This window comes from Camellia sinensis, chromosome 2, assembly GCF_055761805.1.
Source record: "Camellia sinensis isolate YWXY chromosome 2, ASM5576180v1, whole genome shotgun sequence".
NCBI classification, from domain to species: Eukaryota; Viridiplantae; Streptophyta; class Magnoliopsida; order Ericales; family Theaceae; genus Camellia; species Camellia sinensis.
Genome location: NC_138962.1, coordinates 213,388,942 through 213,415,341, shown reverse-complemented (window position 1 = coordinate 213,415,341; position 26,400 = coordinate 213,388,942). Strand labels below are relative to the sequence as shown.

The window sequence follows — 26,400 nt, the reverse complement described above, 5'->3', positions numbered from 1 at the left end:
TGCTCAAGAATAAGTTATAAATACCATGTAAGTCAATCTTCAAATCAGAGTCCAACAACTTCAAATCAATCGCCTAATCTTCTTCAACGAACTAGGGTTTTCAAGGTACGCAGTCTCTCTCTCTCTTTCTGTCGAGTTGAGTCGACTCTGTCTCTGTGTCTCTCTCTCTCGTTCTGTTCTTTGCATCGTCTCTGTCGATCTGCTTTCTACATCGTCTCTCTCGTTCTGTCACTGTGATGTATATATATTATATAATATATGTATCTTTGTTGTGCAGTATATATGTTATATAATATAGCTACAGTGTAGTATAGTGGTCTGTCTATCTATTTCTATCCGACTGTGATGGATATATATTATATAATATATATATCTTTGTTTCAAGCGTACAGTGGACTAACATATTTTTATATAATATATTATATCTTTGTTTCAAGCGTACAGTGTAGTGGACTACCATGTTATTAAATAATATATTATATATGTAGTGGACTAACATGTTATTATATAATATATTATATATGTACAGTGTAATGTTATTAAATAGTATATTATATATGTAGTGGACTAACATGTTATTATATAATATATTATATATGTATAGTAGATTACCATATCATGCTTAATATTATTATTTTAATATTTCTCCTTCTTTTATTTAAAATTATTATTATTATTATTATTTTTTGATAGACTATAATTTATTATTATTAATATTAATATTTTTTTTCTTCTTGTCATCCCACCTAACCAGTATCTTTTTTTTTTTAAAATTTTTTTTGTTTATTTTTATGTAGTGCTACAGTTGATAAGTTTGTGGGGAAAAAAAAATAACTGAACCCAAAGGCCAAAGAAAAGATTTTGTCTGGAAGTATGTAAAAGAAGTTGATGGGGAAAAGTATTTTAGATGTAAATTTTGTGATCAAACTTGTAGTGGTACTGTAAGTCGATTTAAAAATCATCTAGCCGGCACACATAAAGGCATTAAACCGTGTTCAAAAGTTCCTGAAGATGTAAAGTTGGAATGCCAACACGCATTAAAAAATTTCTTTGAGCAAAAAAGTGCCCGTAATGAGATGCTATATGAAATTGGGATGGGTGCTGGAGCAAAGGGCGAGAGTGGTGCTTCTCAATCTATTGAAGGCGATACTGGTGGTATGACACAAGCACCGAAACCGAGGGGTCCAATGGATAAATTTGCTAGTTCTCAAGCACGACAATCTACACTGAACTCCAAATGGAAACAAGAAGAAAGAAATGTGTGTCGAAAGATTGGGCGTTTTATATATTGTAAAGCTCTTCCATTTAATTTAGTGAATGATCCGTGTTGGGTAGCTGCAGTTGATGGAATTGCAAATTATGGACCTGGTTTCAAAGCCCCTTCTATGCATGAATTGAGAACTTGGATTCTTAAAGCAGAAGTAGAGGATATAAATGTTATGATGGAGGAACATAAGAAAGCATGGAAACAATATGGATGCTCAATTATGTCTGATGGCTGGACAGATGGGAAAAGTAGAGTACTTATTAATTTTCTTGTGAATAGCCCTGCTGGAACTTGGTTTTTAAAATCAATTGATGCATCTGATACTATAAAAAATGGGGAGTTGATGTTTAACTATCTTGATAGTGTCGTAGATGAAATTGGGGAAGATAATGTTGTTCAAGTTATTACTGATAATGCTTCAAACTATGTCAATGCCGGGTCGAGACTTATGGAGAAGAGGAAGAAGTTGTATTGGACTCTATGTGCTGCGCATTGTATTGATTTAATGTTGGAGGACATTGGAAAATTGAAAGTCTGTGACCAAACTCTCTCGTTATCTAGGCAAGTGGTCAAGTTTATATATGGACATTGTTGGGTTCTTTCAATGATGAGATCATTTACAAAGAACAGTGAACTACTCCGTCCAGCAGTAACACGGTTTGCCACTGCTTATCTTACTCTCCAAAGTCTTTACAAACAAAAGCAACCACTCCAAGCTATGTTTTCTTCAGAAAAGTGGGCTTCTAGTAGTTGGGCAAGAAAGGTTGAAGGGGTAAAGGCTCGTGCAACTGTGTTGTTTGATCCAAAATTTTGGCCGAATGTTGCTTTTTGTATCAAAAGCACAATACCTTTGGTTAGTGTTTTGCGAGAAGTTGATTCAGAGAAAAGGCCTGCTATGGGTTACATTTATGAGTTGATGGATTTAGCTAAAGAAAAGATTGCTTTCAATTGTGGAGGAAATGTTAGGAAGTACGGACCAATTTGGAATAAGATAGATGCAAGGTGGACACCACAACTTCATAGACCTTTACATGCTGCTGGTTATTATCTAAACCCTCAGTTGCGCTATCGAGATTCATTCTCCAATGTTGAGGAAGTGAGGCAAGGATTGTATCAGTGCATGGATAGAATGTTGAGTTATGATGAGCGTCTCAAGGCTGATATCCAATTGGACTATTATGATCAAGCAAAAGGGGAATTCGGAAGTCGTGTTGCAATTGATTCTAGAGCGATACGCTCTCCCAGTAAGAAACTAATATGAAAATAATTTTCCAATTACATTCTATAAAATTAAAATACGAAATTGAAATTATTTGTGCATTTTTCTAATTATGTAGCTGATTGGTGGATTCGTTTTGGGAGCAAAACACCAGAGTTAACAAAATTTGCTATTCGAATACTTAGTCTAACTTGTAGTGCTTCGGGATGTGAGAGGAATTGGAGCACCTTTGAGTCGGTAATATATCTTTCTTTCCTAAACTTTCTTATGCATAAAATAAAATATTCATGTTTCTTATTTCGTTTCTTATATTATTATATTAGATTCATACAAAAAAGAGGAATAGGCTTGAGCACAAACGTTTGAATGCTTTGGTCTATGTGAAGTACAACACTAAACTAAGAGAGAGGAGTATTAGAAGAAGACAAAACATCGATCCAATACTAATTGATGAAATTGATTCGGATGATGAATGGATTGCTGAAAAAGAAGATCCTGTCCTCTCCCTTGATGCTTCTTGGCTTGATGAAGAAGAATTGTTCGATGCTGAAGCAATTAGGACTGTGCCTATCACTACATATGATAGAAGTGCAGAGAATCGATCAACTACGACTACGATTAATGTTGACTCATCTTCGAATGCGAAGAAAAGAAAAGTTGGTGAAGGTTCAAGTAAGTTGTTAAACAATTATGCACTAGTTGCATATATATTATTATATGTGCCTATTTAATTAATTTGAAATCCTATTTCTTGTATAGGAAATGATAGAGGAAAAGGCAAGGCAGCAAGATGCACCCTTGCGGATGAAGACATGGAGTCGGAAGAAGTTGGTGGAATAGATGATGGAACTTATCCCATTATAGATATAGCGGACGAAGATGATGACAATATTAATGAGGATGACTTAGAGTGACCTATTATTTATTTATTGCTTTGTTCATAGAGTATTAGAGTTTTAAGTTATTTTGTTTATTGAACAATTGGAATTTAAGTTTTTGACCATGACTTAAGTTATTTTTTTATTATAGTATTTATCAGAATGACTTAGAAAGCACTTATAATACTTGAAATAATTAATTAATTTTGGTTATATGCTTAGAATGGCCTTTAAAAATTTTATTTGGCAATTCTTATTTTTTTTATTCTTTTTATGCTATATTTAATTAATTTTACATTTTATAAAAATTAAAAAAATCAAAATTCAAAAGGCTTACGCCTCAACGCCTCGAGGCTTACGCCTCGCCTCAACAAGGGTAAAACGCCTCGCCTTGCGCTTTCGCCTTTAAAAACATTGCTTTCTAGTACCGCTGGGTATTTGGTATAATGCAGCCCATAATCTCGAGTGTAGCGTAGATAACCTATCACCCCATATAATGCCATTCCACTGAGTAGCATTAGGATTACTCGTGTATCTACTAAGCCTGCTAACAGAGTAGGTTATATCCGGCCTTGTACAGCTCATCAGATACATTAAACTTCTAATGACCCGAGAATATTCTAGCTGACAGACACTCTCATTATTATTCTTGGTCAAATGTAGACTCAAGTCTACTGGTGTCTTAGACACACTCGTATCTGATTTACCTAATTTCGCAAGTATCTTCTTAACATAGTGAGATTGAAAAAGTACAATACCACAAGATGTCCTGGTAATCTTAATACCCAGAATCACATCTGTAAGACCTATATCTTTCATGTCAAACTTAGAGTTTAACAATCTTTTGGTAGTTTTAATCATCTCATCAATACTACCAATAATGAGTACGTCATCAACGTATAGACACAAAATGACATTACTTTTGTCAGTGTCTTTGACATATACGCACTTGCCATACTCATTGATCCTAAACCCATTTGACAACATAGCGTTGTTAAACTTCTCATGTCATTATTTAAAAGCTTGCTTTAAACCATACAATGACTTGACAACCTTACACACTTTCTTATTTTGGCCTGGAGCTGAAAACCCCTCGGGTTGCTCCATGTAGATTTCTTCATTTAAATCTCCATTTAAGAAAATTTTCTTTACATCCATTTGATGTATCTCCAGACCATGTAAACGTGTTATCATAATCACCATGCGTATGGATATAATCTTTGTTACAGGTGAATACGTATCAAAGTAATCCAAGCTCGCTACTTGTATCCTTTGATAACTAGCTTAGTTTTATATTTATCAATTGACCCATTAGACTTCATCTTTCTTCTAAAAATCCACTTGCTCCCCAAGGCCTTACTGCTTGGGGGTAGATCAACCAACTCCCAGGTATGGTTCTATAAGATGGAGTCAATTTCACTTTTAATCGCTTCTTTCTATAAAGGACTTTCCAGTGAAATTGCAGCTTCATGAAAAGTTCGAGATTCTCCTTCTAACTTATAAGTTAAGAAGTTCGGTGAAGTCCTTGCCCTCTTACTCCTTCTTAGCTCATCTATTTCTTCATCTTGATCACTATCACTAGGATCATCTTTAAGTTCCTTTTTAGAACTTTCATCCTCACCTCGGGTTCGGCAAGGAAACACGTCCTTGAAAGAGGACGCATTCCTTGACTCCATAATGGTATTCTTGTGTATATCTGAAACATCAGACTTGTGCACAAGAAACCTATATGCACTACTATTCTGTGTATAACCAATGAATATGCGATCCATTGTTTTCATACCCATCCTAACCCGCTTGGGTGTGGGTATCGCCACTTTTGCAAGACACCCCCACATTTGTAGGAAATTATAAGAAGGTTTGCGGCCTTTCCCCAATTCATACGGAGTTTTGTCTACTTTCTTCCGAGGTATTTTATTTAGAATGTAATTCATGGAGAGAATTGCTTCCCCCCCACAAGTCCTATGGCAACCCAGAGTTTATTAACATTGCATTTATCATTTCCTTCAATGTCCTATTTTTTTGCTCAGCTTTCCTTCAATGTCCTATTTTTTTGCTCAGCAACACCATTGGACTGAGGGGAATAAGGCGCTGTAGTTTAGTGGATAATTCTAGATTGAGCACAAATCTCAATAAACGGCGATTCATATTTTCCACCTCAATCACTTCTTAAACCTTTGATCTTTCGGTTTAGTTGATTCTCAACTTCATTATTAAAAAGAATAAATTTATCAATCGCCTCGTCTTTGCTTTTAAGCAAGTACACATAACAGAATTTAGTGCAATCATTAACAAAAGTGATGAAGTACTTGTTGCCACCACATGATTGTACGACTTTCAAGTCGCACACATCACTGTGCACTAAATCTAAAGGCTCGATACTTCTTTCAATAGAGTGAAATGAAGTCCTAGTCAATTTTGCTTCTACACAAGTTTCACACTTGTGATTTGGATTAATCTTGAAAGATGGTATGCTATCTAATTTGATTAATCTACGTAAAGAATCAAAATTTACATGACTAAGTTTACCATGCCACAATTCAAGGGACTCAAGTAAATGAGCAGAAGAGGAAGATTTCTCATTCATTTTTTTTTTGGGATAATAGTCATTACATTGAGCTTAAACATACTGCCCAACATATACCCCTTGCCTACATAGACTTCGCTCTTGGTCAACACGAACTTATCAGACTCAAACACCATGCGGAAGCCATGCTTGCTTAGGAGAGATCCCGAGACAAGGTTCTTATGAATGTCTGGCACAAATAGGACATCGTTTGGAGTTAGTTCTTTTCCTGAAGTTAAGGTACCAAAACAGGTTTGGTCCAAACAAGTTACTTTGAAGTCAATAGTCTTACTATTAGGAAACACAGATCCAGTGTTCAATAATTTACTATTTGGAATTTCATGTTATGGTCAGTAGTCTTATTACTAGGAATTACTAATTTCTTAGCATGTGGTCACTAGACTTTTCACTACTAGGAATCACAATATCTTGACGTGTGATCAGTAGTCACTCCACTATTAGGAATCACAATGTCTTGACATAGGATCAGTAGACTCTTTCATTACTAGGAATCATCATGTCTTGACGTATGATCAGTAATCTGTTCACTGTTACGAACCACAATTTCATAACTGTGTAGCTAGTGGTCTCCCTAAGAACCACCAGTTTTTTTCTGTCTCTGTGATCAATGATCTTGCACTCACTAGGAGCCACCAATTCAAGAATATATTCAGAATTATAAAAATTCGAAAAATACATTCACTCACTCTAACGGGTTGTCTCATTTTTGCTCTTAAGTAAAGTCACATAGCAATCATATATGCTAATCCAAGGATAACATACTAATTGCCTCTGAGTAATTTAGAGATATTATCATGCAATCTTATGATTTCTTTTAATCACATTTGATCTCTCTAGATCTTCTTTTAAGAACTTCGCAAGGCTTAAGATTGTCAGGTGGAACAACATTTTCTGTTGTCACCTCTTGAAGCCAGTTCTGAAAAATCACAATAGAATTTCACTATTATGTTTTTTTCCCAGAAACTAAACTTAACACCAGAAAATTCCGAAATCTGAAATTTAATTTAGAACTGATCTCACCACTTACCCTAGAATTGAACATGGTTAGAAAAGTTTCCAGAAAGACTGGAAGGGTCCCACTGGTCCCACTTAAGACCCAATTAACCTTAGACAAGACTTTCAAGAGCATGTTGTCTCTTAGTCCATGGGAAACAAATTTAGAATTAAGTTTTTCAAGGGATAAATTAGATTAAAACAAACCAAACTACAAAATTTACAAGCAATTAAAAAATTACTATCAGAATTACACCACTCATAAAAGTTAATCGGTACTTCCAGAACTGAGCTCATTATTTCTGTATAAAAATCAGAAATATTATAGCTAATGATAAAAATTGGTTTATTTTCCCAAAACAAAACACTTTAGAAATAATAAGATTATAACTAAAGACTTTACCAATACTTGATTTTCTACCACTTTGGGAATAAATAGATTAAATCCAAAGACTTCCTTTAACCACAAAGGTTTGAAACCAAATCCATCTTAGTTGCCATTTCTGAATGTAAATCAGAAATACTCTTTAGCCAAGGCTAAACTTTGGTTTCTATTATAGAAAACCAAACCACTTTGGGAATAATAAAATTAATCCCAAAGATTTTCTCTAAACTCGAAGGTTTATAATTTCTTTCGTTCCCCCTTTCCTTTCACTAAGGTGAAACTATTACAAAGTAGAAATCAAACTACTACTAAAACACAAGCAACAAATTGCTTCAAATATAAAGAAAAGTAATCAATCCAAATCAGGATTCTTTTGGTCCAAAAATCCTTTTCCACGCTTAGGTATTTCTGTTCAACAAAAATGTTAGTAGTCCAATTATTGGTTTTACAGTCCCAAATTCTATTCATTTGGTTTTGTTTTTTTTTTTTTTTTCCCATTCCCTTCCGCATCTGTATTTCTGTAAAGAAAGTTGGTAGAGAACCACAAGAAAATACAAAACAAATAATTGAAAAAAAAACTATGAAAGTAATAACTTATTTTAAACCTTCTAGCAATCTACTTAATAGCAAAATGAAGTAAAGAATTAAAAAGCTTTACGAGTTGCACAATAAACTTATAACTCAAAAATTAAATTAAAATTTAATAGCCAAGAGTTATATATAATTACTACACAATAAATATGCAAATAATCCTAGCAATAAAATCATGCAAATAATTCTAGAAATAAAATCATGCAAATAATTCTAGAAATAAAATCATGCATAATTTTCTAGGAAAGTCATGCTCAAAATCTATAACATGCAAATTAAACTACAAATCTAGAAAATAATGAACATGTATATTATACTAAAAAAGTAGAACAATAATAAGCATGTCAATTTAAATAAAAAATTTGAACACTTATGAGCATGTAAAATTATATTATAAAATAAAGAAGCATGCAAATCATGGTAAGAAATTAGGAATCTAAACATGTAGCATGTATCTATTTGTCCAATTTCATGGGAAATATATAATCTGTTTTAAGATTGTTGTACAAATTGTGTAAATTAAATAAAATGAATAGATTCATAATTAATTAAATTTATATTACATAACAAGAAATCATGAATCTAAATCATGCTGGAGACTACAACTTGATGAACAAAAATATTTAACAAAATCAAATACTTAAATAAGATAGTAAAGAAAATAAACCGAAGCTTGTGTGATACCACAGTCCCCTTAAAGCAGATTTGCCGCCTCACCGTGGGTGCTGGAGGTATGTCGGCGTCTGTCTCCCAGGATACGACGGTTTAGAACCCGCTAATGCAGAAGCACCTTCTGCTCAGCTCCAGCGAACTGACAATGGTAGCACTCTCTCACACAGGAAGAATATATTATAGGAGTAGACTGACTATAATATGGGAGCAAAAATTTTTGTACTTCAACCAAAGAGGATGGTCTCCTTTTATACATAATGGGGAGGAGGAGAGAACTTAGCTTATTTTGTGATCATTTTCACAATGTTGAGCATGTCCTTATATAGGCATCTTTGGCAAGACATATGGCAAAGCCATGTGTACCTCATGGCTTCCAAAACCATGTGTCCGTCATGGTTAGGCCATGCGTGCCACATGGTTTCCAACATTAGGCCACACCATGTATACCATATGGTTTCCAGCATTAGGCCATTCATCCACACATCCATACCACATGTTAAATGCACAATCATCATTCTCAATCTCTCATTTATGAGACCAACTTAATGAAACAATTTTTCATTCAATCCTCAAACCAAAAAACCATATTTTCCAACAAACAGTACCATGTTTGAGGAGAAGGCTCAGAGAATATCGGAAGCTGCAATAGCATTGAAGGACGAAGCAGCAAATGCTTGGGATAATGTTAATTCTACGCGCAATACCATTCGAGAGATTGTGAATGAAGAAACTGTTGCTCAAGAAGCTGTTCAGAAAGCAACAATGGCCCTTTCTTTGGCTGAAGCGAGGCTTCAAGTGGTAGTGGATTCACTAGAAGCTGCGAAAGGAAGAAAGAGTGATTTAGAATATGAAAGTGGAGGAGAAGAATCGAATATATTGAGGAAAGATGAGGAAGCAGTCTTGGTTGCTCGAGATTTATGAAGCACGGACACCTCTTCGGAGGCAACGTATGGGTGTCGGACACGTGTCGGAAACGGACACGGACACGAGTCGGACACTTGGCCGACACTCTACCTGATGTGTCCCCCCTTTTTTTTGAATTTTTGCAGCCAGACACTCTTTTGGACACTCTTGGACATGTTATGGACACGTTGAAAACAGAGAGAAACCCTAACCCAGGAGACAGAGAGAAAACCTAACCCATTGAAGACAGAGAAAGAGAAAGGGGAAGAACCTATTAAAGCCCTAGATCGAGGCTAGGTCGAGGTATGTTCTTACAATTTGTGTATGTTTGACTCTCTCTCTCTCTCTCCCTCTATTCGGTGCTCTCTGTTCATCGTCGAACCTGTTCATCTTCTTCGACTCTCTCTTTCCCTCTGTTCGGTGCTCTATTCTTCGTTTCTTTCGTATCTCTCTCTCTCTCTCTATGTTCATCTCTCTTGTTTGCTCTCTCATTTTTTATTCGACTCTCTCTCCCTCTTTTATTCTTTATTTCTTTTTCTTTTTTTTACCTTTTTTGTTTTTAGTAATAAATTTTTTTCTATATTTTTTAATATTCTTGTTTGCTAAACATTAACATATAGAATAAATTATTTTTATTTGTAGAAAAAAATTGGAAATGATATTTAATATTAAAGTAAATAAATAAATAATTATATATATTGAGCATGTCTCCAGTGTGTCGTGTCCCTTATTTTTTTAAAATTTGAGTGTCCACGTGTTCGCGTCGTGTCCCGTGTCCGTATCCGTGCTTCATAGCTCGGGATGATATTAGAGTTTGTCAAGCTACTTTGACAAATTTGGAGGCAGAGCTGAGACAATTGTAAAGCAGAAAAGAGGAATTGCAAAAAGAAGTGGACCAGCTATGAGGTTGCAAAGCAAGCGGAAATGAATGCTTTAAAAGCGGAGGAAGATGTGGCAAATGTCATGCATTTAGCAGAGAAAGCTGTTGCTTTTGAACTTGAGGCGGCACACGTCACTATCCAAACTCGTCCCTATAGGTTTAGCATCGTAACCGACTAGTAATCCTGGGATTACCAAAGGCCTCTGAATAGATCATCACATAATAAGGGGCTGCAGAAGCAAATATAAAACATACATAGACCATTGAGCTGTGCTGACATACATGGGACAAAAATTTAGAACTCATATACATATACCCACATATGACGTCATATACATATCCAGCTTACATCGTCAACCATATACCACAAAAGAGCTGTTCTTTAAACAAACAAAAGAAAATAATTAAACTTGCATCATGTTCACAAAACTTGACCTCTTGACTTTTAATGGAACCTCCTCGGGAGGCACAAAGGTTGGCCGACAAAACAGAATTCTAAGCGATCATCATTGAGCCTGGCCACGTGCCTGGTCTCCTACATACATAAATAATACAGTGAGCTGGAGCCCAGTGAATAATAACAGAGTAAAGATTTTAATGAATGATGCCTATAACAGATTCAGAATTCAGATTCTTATTCAGAAGCAGATACATATTCATATTCATGTTCAAAGTTCATACATTTCACATGATCATACGTGGTATATCCATTAGCGTTAACAAATCCGATGACCCATGAAGGGATGGCCATAAAGGCATTCCAATGACCTATAAAGGAACGGCCATAAAGGCATTCCGATGACCCATAAAGGGACGGCCATAAAGGTATTCCGATGACTCATGTGCATAGAGACGTTTTCGATGATCTATAAAGACATTCTGATGACCCATAAAGACATTCTGATGACCCATAAAGGGACGCATGTCATATGATGCTAAGGATGCCACAAATACATTTTAGAAACTTGGACAATCATTCATTCATACAAAACATAGTATTTTAGAAAACTGATCATTTCATATCATCAGAAAATAATTAAAGTTAAACATAACTTTACAGAGTTATTACTCACAGATAACTTCGATAGCAGAACAAATGGATCAAACAACTTACGGCGCGTGACCTACACAAACATGGAATGGATTCACATATTGAAACACACACTCGGATAGTACTTAATTTATTTCGTTTCGTTCTTAGTGTGTTTTTAGTCTTTATCCTCATTATTATGTCTTAATTAGGGCTTAGGAATGCTTAAGATGTAATGAGGATGCCAAAATGTAACTCAGAACACTTAGTCAAATTTTCAAAAACAAGGGAGTCCGCTCGAGCGGTTTGTAAAGTCTGCAAAAGTACTGGTTGCGTGATTTTTCCGCTCGACGAATGCTCGATGGTCGCTCTAGTGTAAGACTAAGTAAACAGGGTTCTCGATTGAGTACAACTTTGGTCGCTCAAGCGGTATGCAAAATTTTGGAAAACTTCTGGGAGCATGAATTTTACGCTCGAGCCACCTTCTTCTCGCTCGAGCTGAGATGCAAAGCTAAGGGTGGTCGCTCGAGCGGTGATGCAGAATTCTGGAATTTCCAGATTGATGTTCTAAGTCCAAAACTCAAATTCAAAGCTGCAAAACACATCTTTTGGGCTCCAAACTTGGGAAAACATGTTCAAACTTGTAAAGCATTGAGAATTAAAGATCGTTTCACAAAATCAAAGCTCAAAAGTATGCCAATTGTGTAATAGTAAACTTGAAACTTAAAGAACAAAACACGAGGATAACATGCATGTAACCAATTGAATTCAAAGCCTTCAAATCATAATCAAATGAGTTGTTTAGTTCAAAAATATGTTGAATTCCTTGAACAAAACCAAGATGAGAACATGTATGTAGAAATTCTTTGAAAACTAACTCAAAATGCTATGATATATGCATGCAGGCATGATATAGTTCTTGATTCACTCTTCTAAGCTTAATTCTGGCATTAATCTTAAATTTCCTTTGAATTCACATGTAAATGAGCTTGAAGTTACAAAATGTAAGTTGAATTCTTACATACAACTCTCAATTTCCTTGAACTCTAGCAAGCTTGAGTGATTTTCCAAGTTATCTAGCAATTCTCCCTTATTGTTTCCAATTCTCCAAAATTTGATCCTAATTCCTCCTCCTCTCTCTCTCTCTCTCTCTCTCTCTCTCACGGTTTAGAACTCAAAAAGATGATAAATTGTAATGTATTCAAGGGTTCTAGAAGCTATAGTGGATTTATATATGTTTAACTAGTGGATTTAATTCATTCTTGATTATGCTAATCACTTATATTTATTTTATTCTAATTATTTCATTCCGAATTAAATTTCAATCAAACCTACCGTAAAATTCTAAAAATTTCAAATAACACATAACCCAAGTCAATTTCATGATCAAATGCCAATAAGGCCTTCAATTCGCAGAACAAGACAGAAACACAAACAGATATTTCTATGACAAACAGATACAAACACAAATAATGTGACACACATGCAATTAATTCAGAATTTCTTCTTAATAACTTATTAGGCATCCTTAATCATGGTTTAACAGTTAATCACAGGTCGGGGTTGTTACAGCACAACATGTAAATGATGCCGAGATTGCCTTACAAGGAGCCGAAAAAGATGTCTCCGTTTCTTATGTTGATTGTGCGGAAACTATTGTACAACAAAGTGAGGACGAATTGGTTGAGGAGGGAAAGTTGATTCAAGGAAATTCAGGTGGTGGTGTTATTGAAAGGGAAATAGATGTGCAAATTGATGCTACCTCTTTGGTTATTGTGCTTTTACCAGGTACCCAATTTGATGGATTTGGCAGAGTTTTGAAGAACCAAAAAGTTTATCTTCAGATAGTGATCAAGAAAATGGAAAAATAAGTTTAGAGTCATCAAAAGATACTGAAATAGATTCAGAAAAGTCAAAGAACATGGTTCAAACAAAAAAGCAAGATTTACAAAAGGATTTGACGAGGGAAGGATCACCATTTAATGCTCCAAAAGCATTGCTGAAGAAATCTTCTCGTTTCTTCTCTGCATCATACTTCTTTTCAGATGGGACTGAGTTCACACCAGCAATCCCTTTTCCATGGTCTTATTGAGTCTGCAAGGAAGCAATTGCCTAAGCTGGTCGTTGGCTCATTGCTCATTGGAGCCGGGTATATGCAACGTTTTCAAAGATGGAATTTCTCTGTCTATGATCCTTTTTACAGTAATATTTATTACATGTATCCCTTTGAATATTGGTTGACAGTTGTTACTGATTTTAGATTTTTATCATCAATTATTTCTGGTAACAGGATTTGTGAACATTTATTAGATTTCTATATCTGATACAAAAGTTTATTTTTTGATTTATGACAGGATTGCCTTTTACACCAATCGGGTGGAGAGAATTAACCAGCTATTTCTACAACCAGACATCATTACCGCTGGTATCGACGAAGTCTCATCAAATACAAAGCCTTTGATTCGTCAAATACGGAAATTGCCCAAGAGAGTTAAGAAACTAATGGAGATGATTCCTTATCAAGAGGCATGTGCTTGAAATTCCCTTGCTTACTTTGTTTGCCCTCAGAACCTAGTATTCCATACTACTTATTTGTTTAGGATTTTGTTATATTTTTTGTTTCAGTTTACATGATTTAGTATTCTTCTTTTATTTTTTCTTTTTTTTAGGTAAATGAGGAGGAAGCTTCTCTTTTTGACATGTCATGGTTGCTGTTTGCAAGTGTCATGTATGTACCTATATTCCAAAAAATCCCTGGAGGTAACTGAATCTCATGATCTATTATTGTAGTAGTTAAATTGAAGCCTCATCTTTGACTTCTTTAGTGTAAGATGGTTGCAGCATGTGGCATGATTTCATGTTTGGATGTATAAGGTACATGCACTTCATGATTGTTCCTATATAGTATCAGATAAATTTGGAATGGTACATAGAGGATTAGCATGGCTCCTGCAGAAGGATGGCATACAAATGCCACTATCTGAACTCTTTTATATCCAGGTTTTTCTACTTGGCATTTCATAGCTCATGTTTCATCATCCTTGTTTGTTATTGATTATGCTTTTGTAAACGTCTAGAAGTAGAACACTATAATTGTTAGGAGTACAATTTAATGGGTTTGATAACAACAATCATACTGTTCTTGGACTCAGCCATCATCTGCATGTATTTTCTGGCCATTTTCTTCTTCTAATATGTGTTTGGAGTTTTATTTGTTTCATTGATGATGTATGTTTTTTATCTGTTGCAATGTTTAGGCAGTCCTGTTCTTGGATATTTGACTGCTGTCATATTGATTGGACCTTATGGTCTCTCTATTATTCATCATGTACATGAAACAAAGGCGATAGCTGAATTTGAAGTTGTTTTCTTGATGTTTAATATTGGCCTGGAGGTAGAATCCATCAAACCTTGAAGTTAATTTCTCTAGACAGCTATTTGCCATGACATTTGACCTGCTAATAACACAAAGAAAAGCTAAGCATTTTGTCTTCATTTTGCAGCTTTCTGTTGAAAGACTGAGTTCTATGAAGAAATATGTTTTTGGTTTGGGCTCTGCTCAAGTGGTTGGAAAACTTGTTTTTCAAATATTATCACTTGTGTTTTACCACAAGCCAGCAGTTTTATGTGCATTGATGCATTTGTATCTTAGTTTTGTTTTTTGTAACGTGCACAACAAATGCAGGTCTTGGTGACCGCAGTGGTGGTTGGCTTAGTTTCTTGCTTTATTGCTGGTCAGCCCAGTCCTGCTGCAATTATCATTGGGGATGGCCTAGCATTATCTTCCACTGCTGTTGTCCTTCAAGTAACAGTTAATGAGCAGCTTTGTAAGTTCTCATGCTATCCCATTTTTAGTTCTTATGTCACTTTGTTCCATTAGGATCAAGTAGTCAGGACTCAAAATTTGTTGGTTGATATGCTTTTATTAGGCAGTTGAATAATTTTATAATATTTTATTTTATTTTTATTGTATTTTTTCTGCAGGTATTGCAGGAATGAGGTGAGAGCATGTCACGCCATGGACGAGCTACATTTTCTGTTTTGCTTTCCAGGTACCTGTGTGGTCTCAGAAATTATGTTGACCTTGGATGTCATGAAGTGAATGAATTGCTTTTGGTGGAATTTACAGTGTCTTCTGATACTGTACAACTGTACTGTGCCATAATTATGTGTCTTAAAGGTGAACATTTTGGAACTACATACACCTGTGTAATGTAGAACACAGTTCTGATCCAATGTTGCACCATTTCTGCTTTTAGGTGTCATAATCTAAGACATGCATTTAAGATGCTTGAATTAGCAGAAATAAAGATAATGCGATAATAAGTTTAGTCTGTATTTGTTCCTTAATTATCATATGTGATCGCACCTTCATAGTTTTTTTTTGTCAATTATATTATCTGATTTGATTGTGTTTGTCTCTCTTGAACTATTGTTTTTATTGGCTCCTTTATGTTTTTTTTTTTTTTTGCCTTTTCCTCCAGGATTTGGCAGTTGTGGTTCTGCTGATACTCACACCTCTTATTTCACCGAATTCATCTAAAGGGGGCGGGGGGGTAAAAGTTCTTACTGATTCTTAAAATTTTAGGTTATCATACCACATGTATTGATGAACAGCCAACTACCACATCACCCTTTCTTCTGCAGTCTCTGTTAGGCATATGATGCTTAACTATATTTGTTTCCTACCTGGGAAAGTCAAATGAATAATTATTGAAGATTGTTTCACTTTTGAGCTTGTGTAGGATAGCTGCAACTGCTATTTTAGTTGTTTCTGCCAGTGCTATTGCTGCTTCTTCTTCTTTTTCTGTTGTTACTATGGGTAATTTTCCCCTCATTTTTAGGTTGGTTTCCAAGCAATTGCGGAACCTCTTGGATTAGCTGCTGTGAAGGCCATTGTTGCAATTACTGCCATAATTGCTGGAGGGCGCTTGGTGAGTTCTTTGTGTTGCTGAACATAAATATGATATCGTAAGTGATGAAACCACATTTTATGCCTGATGATGCAATTTATATCATTAACTTCTCAACAAGTATCCTTCTTTCCAGAAATTTTAATAAAGCATATCATCATGCATCATCAGTGTATTGCATCAAAGATAAAAATTATTGTCTACTTGAGTTTATGCATAACCATGGCGTAGCTTTTGACTGTGCACAAGCCAAGGATTTTCAGATTTCTTTTGCGTTTGTGAAATTCATGATATTAGTCATTCTTATGCTAATTTTCAGCCGCTTTGGCCGATTTATAAGCAAGTTGCGGAAAATCAAAATGCTGAAATATTCTCTGCAAATAGGCTCCTTGTTATTCTGGGGACTAGTCTCCTTACAGCTAGGGTATGCTGATGTGTTATTAAGTTTTACTCTTTTACATCATTCTACTGTCAAGTGTATGCATTTTTTTTTTATTATAAATGGAACAGACTGGCCTTTCCATGACATTAGGAGCGTTTTTGGCTGGTTTGCTTCTTGCGGAAACATAATTTTCTTTACAGGTTGAATCAGATCTTGCTCCATATCATGGCCTTTTATTGGGTCTGTTCTTCATGATGGTAGCAAATTACTTCTTTCTATAAGATTCATTTATTGTCTAATTTAACTAATAAATTACTTTTTCTTTCTAGAAGATCCAGTCTTCTTACAGAAGCAATGAAAAAATTACTCGTCCATGCAAGTAGAACGCTATCAATTTTAACAGATTGATATGATCACAGTATTGATGAACAGGAATAGTTTGCTCCGATACCTCTGGTTAACGGCCATTGTTCTTTGGGTTTCAGGTTGGAATGTCAATTGATCCAAAACTTTTTGTTTCAAATTTTCCGGTAATTATGGGGACATTACCTCTTTTAATTTGGTGGCAAGACTATATTGGTTGCTGTAGCAGGTAGACTTTTTGGTATTTCAATCATATCTGCAATAAGAGTTGGTCTTCTACTTGCTCCGGGTAGAGAGTTTGCATTTGTGGCTTTTGGTGAAGCTGTTAATCAGGTTTTCCTCTCTATGAACTAAGTATTTTTCTTGCAAATTTTACTGTCTGATCGTTGATATTTTATGCAGCTAAGCTCTCTTTCTTTCTTTTTGTTTGTTTGTTTAATTTTACTAATTCCTGGGTATTGGATTCAAACATGTATGCGGGTCCACATAATAAAGACTTGATTTAATTCTATTTTAAGTGAGTCAGCATTATTTAATATGAATGTGGTTTTTAACTAGGCAAACATGAGAATCATATACATATAGAATATCAATGAACTAAAGTATATTGTAGTTACAAATGCATCGGGGTTTGTAATCCATAGGATTCATGTTTGGTGTGACATAAATTACTTCTTTATATGTGCATATATGCATACATGTCATAGTTAAAAGGGGTCTGTTTTGTATATTCACCTTAAAGTTGATAGGAAGGAAATACCTTAAAGTTGATACTCAAGACTCAAGAGGAACTGTCAAAGGCAAGTGCTTGGACAGAAAAAAAATTACTTGCGTGGATTTGGGATCGGGCCACAACCCTCTTCCACATTTGATGCTGCGGCACGAGCTCGTGATCAACAGATGGATGCAATGAGAGCTGAGATGGAGGCTCTTCATGAGGAGCGGCAACGAGATCATGAAGAGCTGATGAGGGACAGAGAGGAGGGCAAGAGAGATCATGAAGAGATGATGAGGGAGAGAGAGGAGTTGATGAAACAAGCCGAAGATGGGAAAAAAGCTCGGGAGGCACAAGTACAACTCAATCATTTGAACAACATGGTCTCACGGCTCACAAGCCTCTTGCAGCCTTGAGATGGTCATTCTACTATTTGGTAAGAACATTTTTATTCATATGATACTAGAATTTCTAGAAAAATTCAAATATTGACATTATTGTTTTGAAAAGTTGAAAAAAAGAGTTCTGCCCGTGTTTAAGGATGGTCTTGTTTGCCATAGAAAAAGCAAACATGTTCAAGAGGTAGCAAAACCCCAAAGAAGTACTCCAAGTACAAGCTTTGCTTTAATTTCATATTTTCACTAGAGAATGATACTAATCCTTTGCTCCCGGGTTATATCCTTAAAAGGCCTTTATATAGAGAAGCTTGGATTTACTGCTTAGTGTCAAAACAGCCAAATACAAAAATCAAATGGCTCTGTTGGCTGGTTCCTTTTTAGGTAGGCATGCATTTTCAGTACTAGCTCTCTATTTTTTATTTGTAATTATTGTCTGGTTACATTTGTAGATAGAACTAGATTGTTTTCCCTCTCATGGAAGCCTCTACCAATAAAGTGCAACCCACTTCCCCCTTCTTTCTGCTTTCTTTTCTCAACTTCTCCGGACATGCAACATATGATTAATTAGGACTCACAAAATCTTGAAAAGATTATATACATTTGAGTTTTATATAATTTTTTATTTTATAATTTGAAATGCCAATCTTATTCAAGCAAATACTAATGGGTGCAATTTTTTCCACCATTTATGCATGAGTTTCGGAGCTATCATCTTTTTTCCAATGGCATATGCACTATTTCAGTTTAATTTACAAATCTGAAACAGATGTTTTAGTTCAACTGAACAGTGTGATCTGGTGAATGCAAATAACTTAAGAAATATAAAATTAAATTATTCAAAGTATTATAGATATATTAATATTACTATTTTTGGGAAGAGAAAGCTATAGCTTATGGGCACTTGATCCCCTAGGTATGATCCTTGATTTGATCTAGAACACATAGATAAGCAGTAGTAAAAAGGAATTAAAGTCTACAATAGAGTTATGCCTGTAAATAGGATACATAGGTTGGGAGTTAGAGTCGAAATCGCCTTAAATTTAGTCAAAAAAGGGCGTTCGGAGGGCAAACATGCAAAACAGCCCCCAAACCAGTCAATGGATGTCATGTGCAGCTTCCTCGTGACAAATACAACTTGTGGGGACAGACGGTACGTAAATATGACACATTGGTTGGGAGTTAGAGTTGAAAACATCTTAAATTTAGTCGAAAAAAGGTTTTCAGAGGGGGAAAATGCAAAACTAATGATTAATTACCTACAATGATTACTTTGAAAAGATAACTGGTTGCCTTGCATATGCCTTTGAGTTTTATATAATTTTTTTTATATATACATTCGAGTTTTATATGATTTTCTTTTATAATTTTAAATATGCCAATAAAAAATAATACTAATGAGTAATTTTATTTTTACAGATGGTTTTTGCCATGGAATTTTGGATACGGCTTTTTTTTGTCTACGGAAGACATTGGTTTTTGTCTACAAATTATTATTGTTTGTACAGATAACTATTTGTGCGGTACGGATTACTTTTTTTGCGTGGTACAATTTACTTTATTCACGTGGTACAGATTACGCTCAACTTGGTATGGTACATATTACCTTTTGGCATGATATTGTAGATATTACTTTTTTGTGTACAGAAGATATGGTTTTTGAATAATCCTCTATTTCATATGGAATTTTATTTTTGAGGTTGGATTATGATTGGTTTGTATGGAAATCTATTATATTTGGAATTTGACATTAAATATGAATTTTTTGGATGGTTGAAAGTGAAATGTGTGCACACATTGTGGAATGATAATATAATCGGTATATGTATTGTTTTGTTTATATACAGGGTACATATTGCATTAATGATGGAATAAATACAGTTGGTTGCGAAATTAATAAAAAAAACACTATATAAAGTTTTTGGCAACTAAACATTTAGTAGCCAAAAAAAGTAAAGTTTTTGATGACTAATATTTGGCGGCTGAAAAAGCAAGCAAAGATATTTGGTGACTAAATATTTAGTAGTAAAAAAAAAAAAACAAAAGCAAAAACAAAAGCCTTTTATGACATCCTTTGGTAACTAAAATGTTTTGTCGTAAAATACAATGGGATGAAAATATTTATTTTTTTGGCGATTAAAATGTTTAGTCGTAAAAAACAATGGCAACTAAACTATTTGGTGGCTAAATGTGACATAAAACAGCGACCAGAATATTAGTCGCTAAATGTAGTTCTATTGGCGACCAAAACATATTAGTCACTAAATATTTTAGTCACTAATAGAGAACTTTATTTTTATTTAAGAACTTTCGGCGACTACAATTTTAGTCGCCAAAAGGTGTCAATTAGGGATTAAGTTAGATTTAGTAAGAGAAGATAATTAGAGACCAACATAAATTTAGTCACCAAATACTATTGCCAACATGCCTGCGGCGACTAATTGGGCGACTAAAAAATCTAATTTTTTAGTAGCCGAAGGTGTATTTTCTTGTAGTGAAGGAAAATTCATTTTAGGACAATTTTGGAGGATTAGGTCTCCTAAAACTTAAAATCCAAAATTGTAGGCACCCAAAACTTTCTGTGTAGTATGCATCTACTAAGATTGTGTTTGGATAATAGATTTGGATAGAAATTTAAAAATCCAAATTTATGATCCAAACACAGCCTAAGAGATGGATTTCCATCATATGAGCTTAAAGTAAAAAAAAATTATATTTGTTGTTTTCCATTTGGTTGGCTTTGTGTATCAAGAAGGTGCTAATGTATGAATGGATTTGATATCTCAGTTGAGTTTGAAAGTGAAGTGCTTTCGTGTATCCTTTTAGGTTTCACAGTGGTAGCCTAAGAGACCTGGATATGAGTACAGACATGGGACATGGAATTCTCAAAAAATTAAGATACGAACACGGGAGGTACGGAATTTCTTTTATATATAGTTATTTGCTATGTATATGAACATTAAGTTAGGGCACAAAGATATGAGAAGCATTGATGTTATATGTGGGTGTATTTACTATTTATTTATTTTTCACTTCTCTCCCCCATTTCCCTATATTTACTTTGAACCCAAATCAATTTTCTAAGAGAATTATTCAGACATAGGACATGTGTCCGTGAAGTGTTCCCATCATGTTTTGCAAAAAATAATAATTAATAATTTGACAAGCCACATGGATGTGCCCGATACATAGACATGCCACGTGTGTAAGGGTAAGGGTTCCGTATGGGAAATGCAACTGACATGTCTAGTTGGACATGCACCAAACAAGAATGTCTAAATGGTTTGAGTTTACTTTATCACTATGCATTAGACTTCCATTTCATTTATAAAATGCTCAATTTTTTGTAGCAAATACCATTCTATGCTAAAAAAATATAAAATAAAAAAGAATAATACTTGGAAGCTCGAAAATAGTTGGCTCGAATTGGCTCGAAACTCAAAACGATGCCGTTTTGGATTCTCTTACCGATAAGATATATTAAAATTCTCTTACCGGTAAGATAATTTTCATTAAATAACCTCCTCGTAAAACGAAACTACCGTTTAAAACGACGTCGTTTTGGATTCGGGGCAAATTCAAACTTGGAAATTTCGAGCTACGTATCATTACTGAATAAAAAAAATGTTGAACAAATATGAAATCTAAGTCATGTTGTGGTGTCCTTGGACATGAGAATTAGATAAATCCAACACCTAGACACATACCTGCACCTTACACCAGTATTCGAGTTTTCCATAATGGATTACCCATTATGCAATGATGAGACACTTATCAATTGAGCAAGATTGGCTTAGCTCTTGCCAAGTTTGAAAACAATCTACTCCTCACCAGCCAAGGTTAAGCAGCTAGAAGTATGCTTAAGAATTTGGACTGCAAGATATATTGCTTGATTTGGCTTATCTACACCTTCACTAAATATTCAAGGTGTACATGTCAAGTGCTATGACACAGACATAATGCACCAAACATCTATACTCTCCTTCCCACAAAATTACGACCTTAAATTTCATTTCCAAGGTATTTTATTTTTTCATGTTCCATTGATTAACAATTCAAAGTTTACTGAAACCATAGAAAAGAATCCAATTAATATAGATAGAAGTAATATTGTATTTACATTTTAAAGATCTATTTCAAGATTCCATTTGAGATGGAAAAATCTCCTTGCTAGAAGTAAAGGAATAAAAAACCTTTTACTGGCACATCAGTTTTTCCAAAACTTCTCTGGTGCGTTTTTCACCTTTATTATTTCAAATTAATCTATGATCCTTCCTCCATTCAGTAATATATAGATTAATCAATAGTCATTAATAAAAACATTGATTCAACTTATTTATTTTGGAAGAGAGGAATTATAAGCATCAAATGGTGTGCTTCAAGGCCTACACCTAATACATTACGAGATCCCAAGGAGACAATATAAATTCCATCATTGCAGCTGCATCAAATATTCTTGGCCCATCACGAAAAAGGCCATCAAATTAAGTTTAAGAGCTAAAATCTAGCACTTCATAGAATGTTTGAATGAAGTACAAGATCATTTTTGCGACCTAAAAGCAAGATAAACTATAAAGCCAAAACACATGGAGCACGAAAAGTGATTTGTTTGGACTCGGAAGCTTTTGCAAGCTGCATGATGTCCCCATAGGAATGAGATGTTTGTACAGTTAGTGTAACCAATCAAGACTCAGCAATCCAGGATTCAATCTAAGACTAGACTAGAGATATGTTGTCCTGCAAACCAAACAAGTCTAGTGTTAATTCAACTTTTTGTAACAGAGTGAGTTAGGTAGATGCTTTAGTTAATATTTTGTAAACATGTGGAGTGTATACAAGGTACTGTATATCTGAGTTTTCAATCTAATGAAAATCATTCAGTTTCAATAACTTCTTCATTTGTAACATTAAAAGAGGTAGCTATAGCATGGCTAGTCTGCATATATCCATCAGGGATGAATTGATAGATTAAAAACTCAATATCCACAAATAACTTAGAGAGAATGATATATATACTCAAGGCAGCTCAAATGGCAAATCAAGACAAATCCAAAATGGAGTGTGCTGTTAGATAATCATCAAGTTCACAAAAATACGATTCTTCTCCATATTACAAAGAATAAGTTCTAAGAATCAACCATTGCGGAGCCAGAAATGTCCATTAAACAATTCACTACTAATATCAACCTTCAATTACACATAATTTATGCTAATAAACTTGCGTAATATACAAAACTAGATCAAGTAATTTATAGTTACCAAATTACAAATACCATAATGAAAGCAAAAACCAGAATAGTTAATTTTTACAAAAATCGAATAAATGACCGCTTACATCACTAATACTAAAATTCCATAAATGCTAATAAAGTTAAACAATTGATTCTGTAAATCACAAATGGATAATATTTTCCTTCATTAAAATTTTGAACAAATTTAATTCAAATATATCCTTTGAACATAAGATTTGTTTAATTAATTTAGTTGAAGAAAACTACACCGTGTTTGTTGGCAATTCCTTTTTAATGCCACAAGTTCTCTTCTCTCTTTTTTTTTCCACCTTTTTTAAATATAAGCATAAATCCTCTCCTAAACTGTCACAGAATGTCGTAATCATCTCCTTGGATATTAGGAAAATAGTGATATATAAGGTAAATAACACGTGAACACCTACAAAAGAATTCAAAGAAAGAAGAAAATGAAAAAGAATAACTAAAATATTAGAAGGAAAAAAAGGGTAACATGAGTATATATTAATCTCTATGCTTTATGAAAATAGTTCATACTTTTAGTGTACAAGATTGACCTCATTTAAAATAAAATTTTCAAAAAGTCCGAATAATAATTTCAGATTTTCAAATTTCCAGTGGGGTCACTTGACCCTAAGAATCAAGGCAATACACCAACAGCTAGTAAAAGAATACAAAAGGGAAAATTTTTCCAAATTAAAGATGGACAATAGGAAACTATTCCTTCAATTGTAGTAAGTTAACATAGTGTACATAGAAGATACGAGGGCTGTTGCATGTGCAGTTACACCCAATTTTAATAGGTACCATATGACATTTGTTTGGAACCAAATAACATGGAAAACGTAGACAACACATGAATGAAAAACTTTTTGATATGGATTTATCTTTAATATATCTGAGGAACAAAATTGTCATTTGTTTCCATTGAAATGAAGTGTTTCCATTTTCCAAGAGATTGAAACGAAACACTAGTGGAATAACAAAATTCTAGTGTTTTCATTGAAACACGCCAAAACATAGTGAAACATACCAAAACATAGTGTGATATACCAAAAGAGTATACTGTATCTATACAAATTTAGAAATTTTCATAAACATTTATTACTACTGTTTCAGTAAATTTTTAGACCTTATTGGAAATTTTTGTTTAATAAAATTGAGTTATTTGACAATACTTAATAATTTTTAGTTCATAGTAACATTAATTTTTCAATTCTTTTACGTGAATGACTATATCAATCTCAATTTGTTTAATTAATCAATTATTAGGCTTCTATACATTTAGATATATTTCAATTTATATTTTCAAACATTCGATTTGATCTTCATTTCATAAAATATTTCCGAGATGTTTTTGTTTCTGTACTTTTTGAGACAACACACCGAAACGAAATTTTGATCTTTGTATATATATAATATTACTTTAAATCCAAAGGCCATTCATCAATTGTCTAATTCTTTGTGCAGAGATGCGAAAAAAAAGGACAGGCTTCCACACACAAATGCAGTAGACATAACATCACACAAATTCAATTACAATATTTACGGTGTGTTAAACATCCACTGGTTCTGAATTGCTTAGGAGATTAAGCATATGAAATACAGAACATGTTAACAATATACAAAAAATTAACAAATTGTATGTAATGTGCCCATTAAAAACTTTGATGTATAAGAATATACTTAATATTAAAATATCAACTATAGCCAACAAGGAAACAAAGATTAATCAAATAATGTCGACTCACCCTCTGAGCAAAATGGGCAGCATTTTCCTACAGATTTTCAAGGGGTAAAAAAATAGGAAGATACTCTACCTGTACAATTCAATAAATGACTTCATTCAACTTTTTACAACACACAAGTTATTCAGTAACCAAAATTCAAATTATAATATAGTCAGGGACACATCATATAAATGCATGTACATTTAAGCTGATGAATAATTAGTATTGATGATCTACGAGAGTGAGTTAGTAATTAAAATAAAAATAGCAAAATGAGGCATCACTATAACAACCTATATATATAAATTGCCACCTTATACACCATACTACCCAAAAATTTTACAAACAAAAATAGTTGGGGAAGCCAAACTCACTACATTTTCAATATATGTAGCTATAGATAAATAAAAAATCACTCAACATACCTCCATGAAATTGTAAAACTCTGAACATTCTAAACATGAGCTTTCCCAAAGCTATATTTCCCCTAAACAAAATGAAAGGCCATATGATGCAAATTAGGTAAAGATATTACAAAAGACAACACCAAAACGGTTTCAACTAAAGAAAATTCTTACCAGGATTGGTCAAAGTGTACAAGGGGATAGCGAACAATCACTGGATGGACAGGATATCCAGGAACAAATGCACAAAGTTGGAAAGAAATGAGGACTCTTCCATTTGTTGTGGTTTCCTCGGGAAATAAAAGCAGATGAGGAAATCTATCGGAAGAAATCTTTCTCTATATTCAGATCCTTGAAAGCACATTTCTGCATCAAATAATCCCTTATAGATTGATAAAACTTAATACTCTAATAAATTCTTTTCATGCAAAAAATGTAACTTAAGTATACAATTAAAATTGTTTTCAGTTTCCATATTTATTAGAACAACACACCAAAATGAAATTTGGACACCTGATATGCGTATATTTGTTTGTAACTTTTTAAGTTAGCTCTTACAATAACAAAAAAATTGTTTAATTTTTCTCAGCATTTGCAAACTACTTACATAATTTCACAGCATTTCATTCTCTTTCATTTTTTATTTTTTTTTATTTTTAACATTACCCTCATTTGACCGGCCAAAAAATTCTCCCTCCAACAAGAATTTGTACTAACTTAATCACTTTCAATCTGACTTTTCCCGGTCACTAGATAGGCAACAACTTAACAAATACAAAAATAATTTATTAATAGCCTCTCTACTTGTGAGAGTAAGGCTGCGTACATCAACCTTTCCTCAAAC

The 26,400-nt window shown here is 34.0% G+C and overlaps 3 protein-coding genes and 1 non-coding gene across 11 annotated transcripts in view; 3 read left to right on the top strand and 1 right to left on the bottom strand.

Moving 5' to 3' along the window:
• Nucleotides 1-1,258: 1,258 nt before the first annotated feature.
• Nucleotides 1,259-3,620, top strand: LOC145820619 (uncharacterized). Its single transcript, XM_082916899.1, has 4 exons — nucleotides 1,259-2,511; nucleotides 2,605-2,723; nucleotides 2,810-3,158; nucleotides 3,246-3,620. Exons 1-4 carry the CDS (start codon nucleotides 1,386-1,388, stop codon nucleotides 3,398-3,400), a joined length of 1,749 nt encoding a protein of 582 aa, XP_082773025.1. The 5' UTR covers nucleotides 1,259-1,385; the 3' UTR covers nucleotides 3,401-3,620.
• Nucleotides 3,621-10,419: 6,799 nt separating this feature from the next.
• Nucleotides 10,420-19,881, top strand: LOC114284000 (K(+) efflux antiporter 2, chloroplastic). Its single transcript, XM_082913405.1, is given in 15 exon segments — nucleotides 10,420-10,506; nucleotides 12,962-13,121; nucleotides 13,211-13,476; nucleotides 13,478-13,554; nucleotides 13,760-13,931; nucleotides 14,075-14,165; nucleotides 14,663-14,799; nucleotides 14,909-14,968; nucleotides 15,091-15,232; nucleotides 15,390-15,585; nucleotides 15,890-15,961; nucleotides 16,250-16,339; nucleotides 16,638-16,742; nucleotides 16,829-18,214; nucleotides 19,593-19,881. Coding segments are annotated over 10 exon segments (1,212 nt in total). The 3' UTR covers nucleotides 15,410-15,585; nucleotides 15,890-15,961; nucleotides 16,250-16,339; nucleotides 16,638-16,742; nucleotides 16,829-18,214; nucleotides 19,593-19,881.
• Nucleotides 14,296-14,399, top strand: LOC114284018 (U6 spliceosomal RNA). The gene has a single exon (XR_003636758.2). It is a non-coding gene; the product is annotated as a U6 spliceosomal RNA (small nuclear RNA).
• A 2,602-nt stretch (nucleotides 19,882-22,483) lies between the features above and the next one.
• The window catches only part of LOC114270580 (putative disease resistance RPP13-like protein 1), a 126,199-nt gene continuing 122,282 nt past the window's right edge, over nucleotides 22,484-26,400 (bottom strand). For 2 of the 8 annotated variants that reach the window (XM_082916885.1, XM_082916880.1), the window contains exons 2-4: nucleotides 25,731-25,922; nucleotides 25,578-25,639; nucleotides 22,484-22,910 (exon numbers count right to left, since the gene is read on the bottom strand). The gene's annotated coding sequence lies outside the window, so the exon portion shown is untranslated. Of the gene's footprint in view, nucleotides 22,911-23,220; nucleotides 25,243-25,577; nucleotides 25,640-25,730; nucleotides 25,923-26,400 lie in introns of those variants that run through there. The other 6 variants (XM_082916886.1, XM_082916881.1, XM_082916882.1 and 3 more) reach the window with 5 other exon arrangements.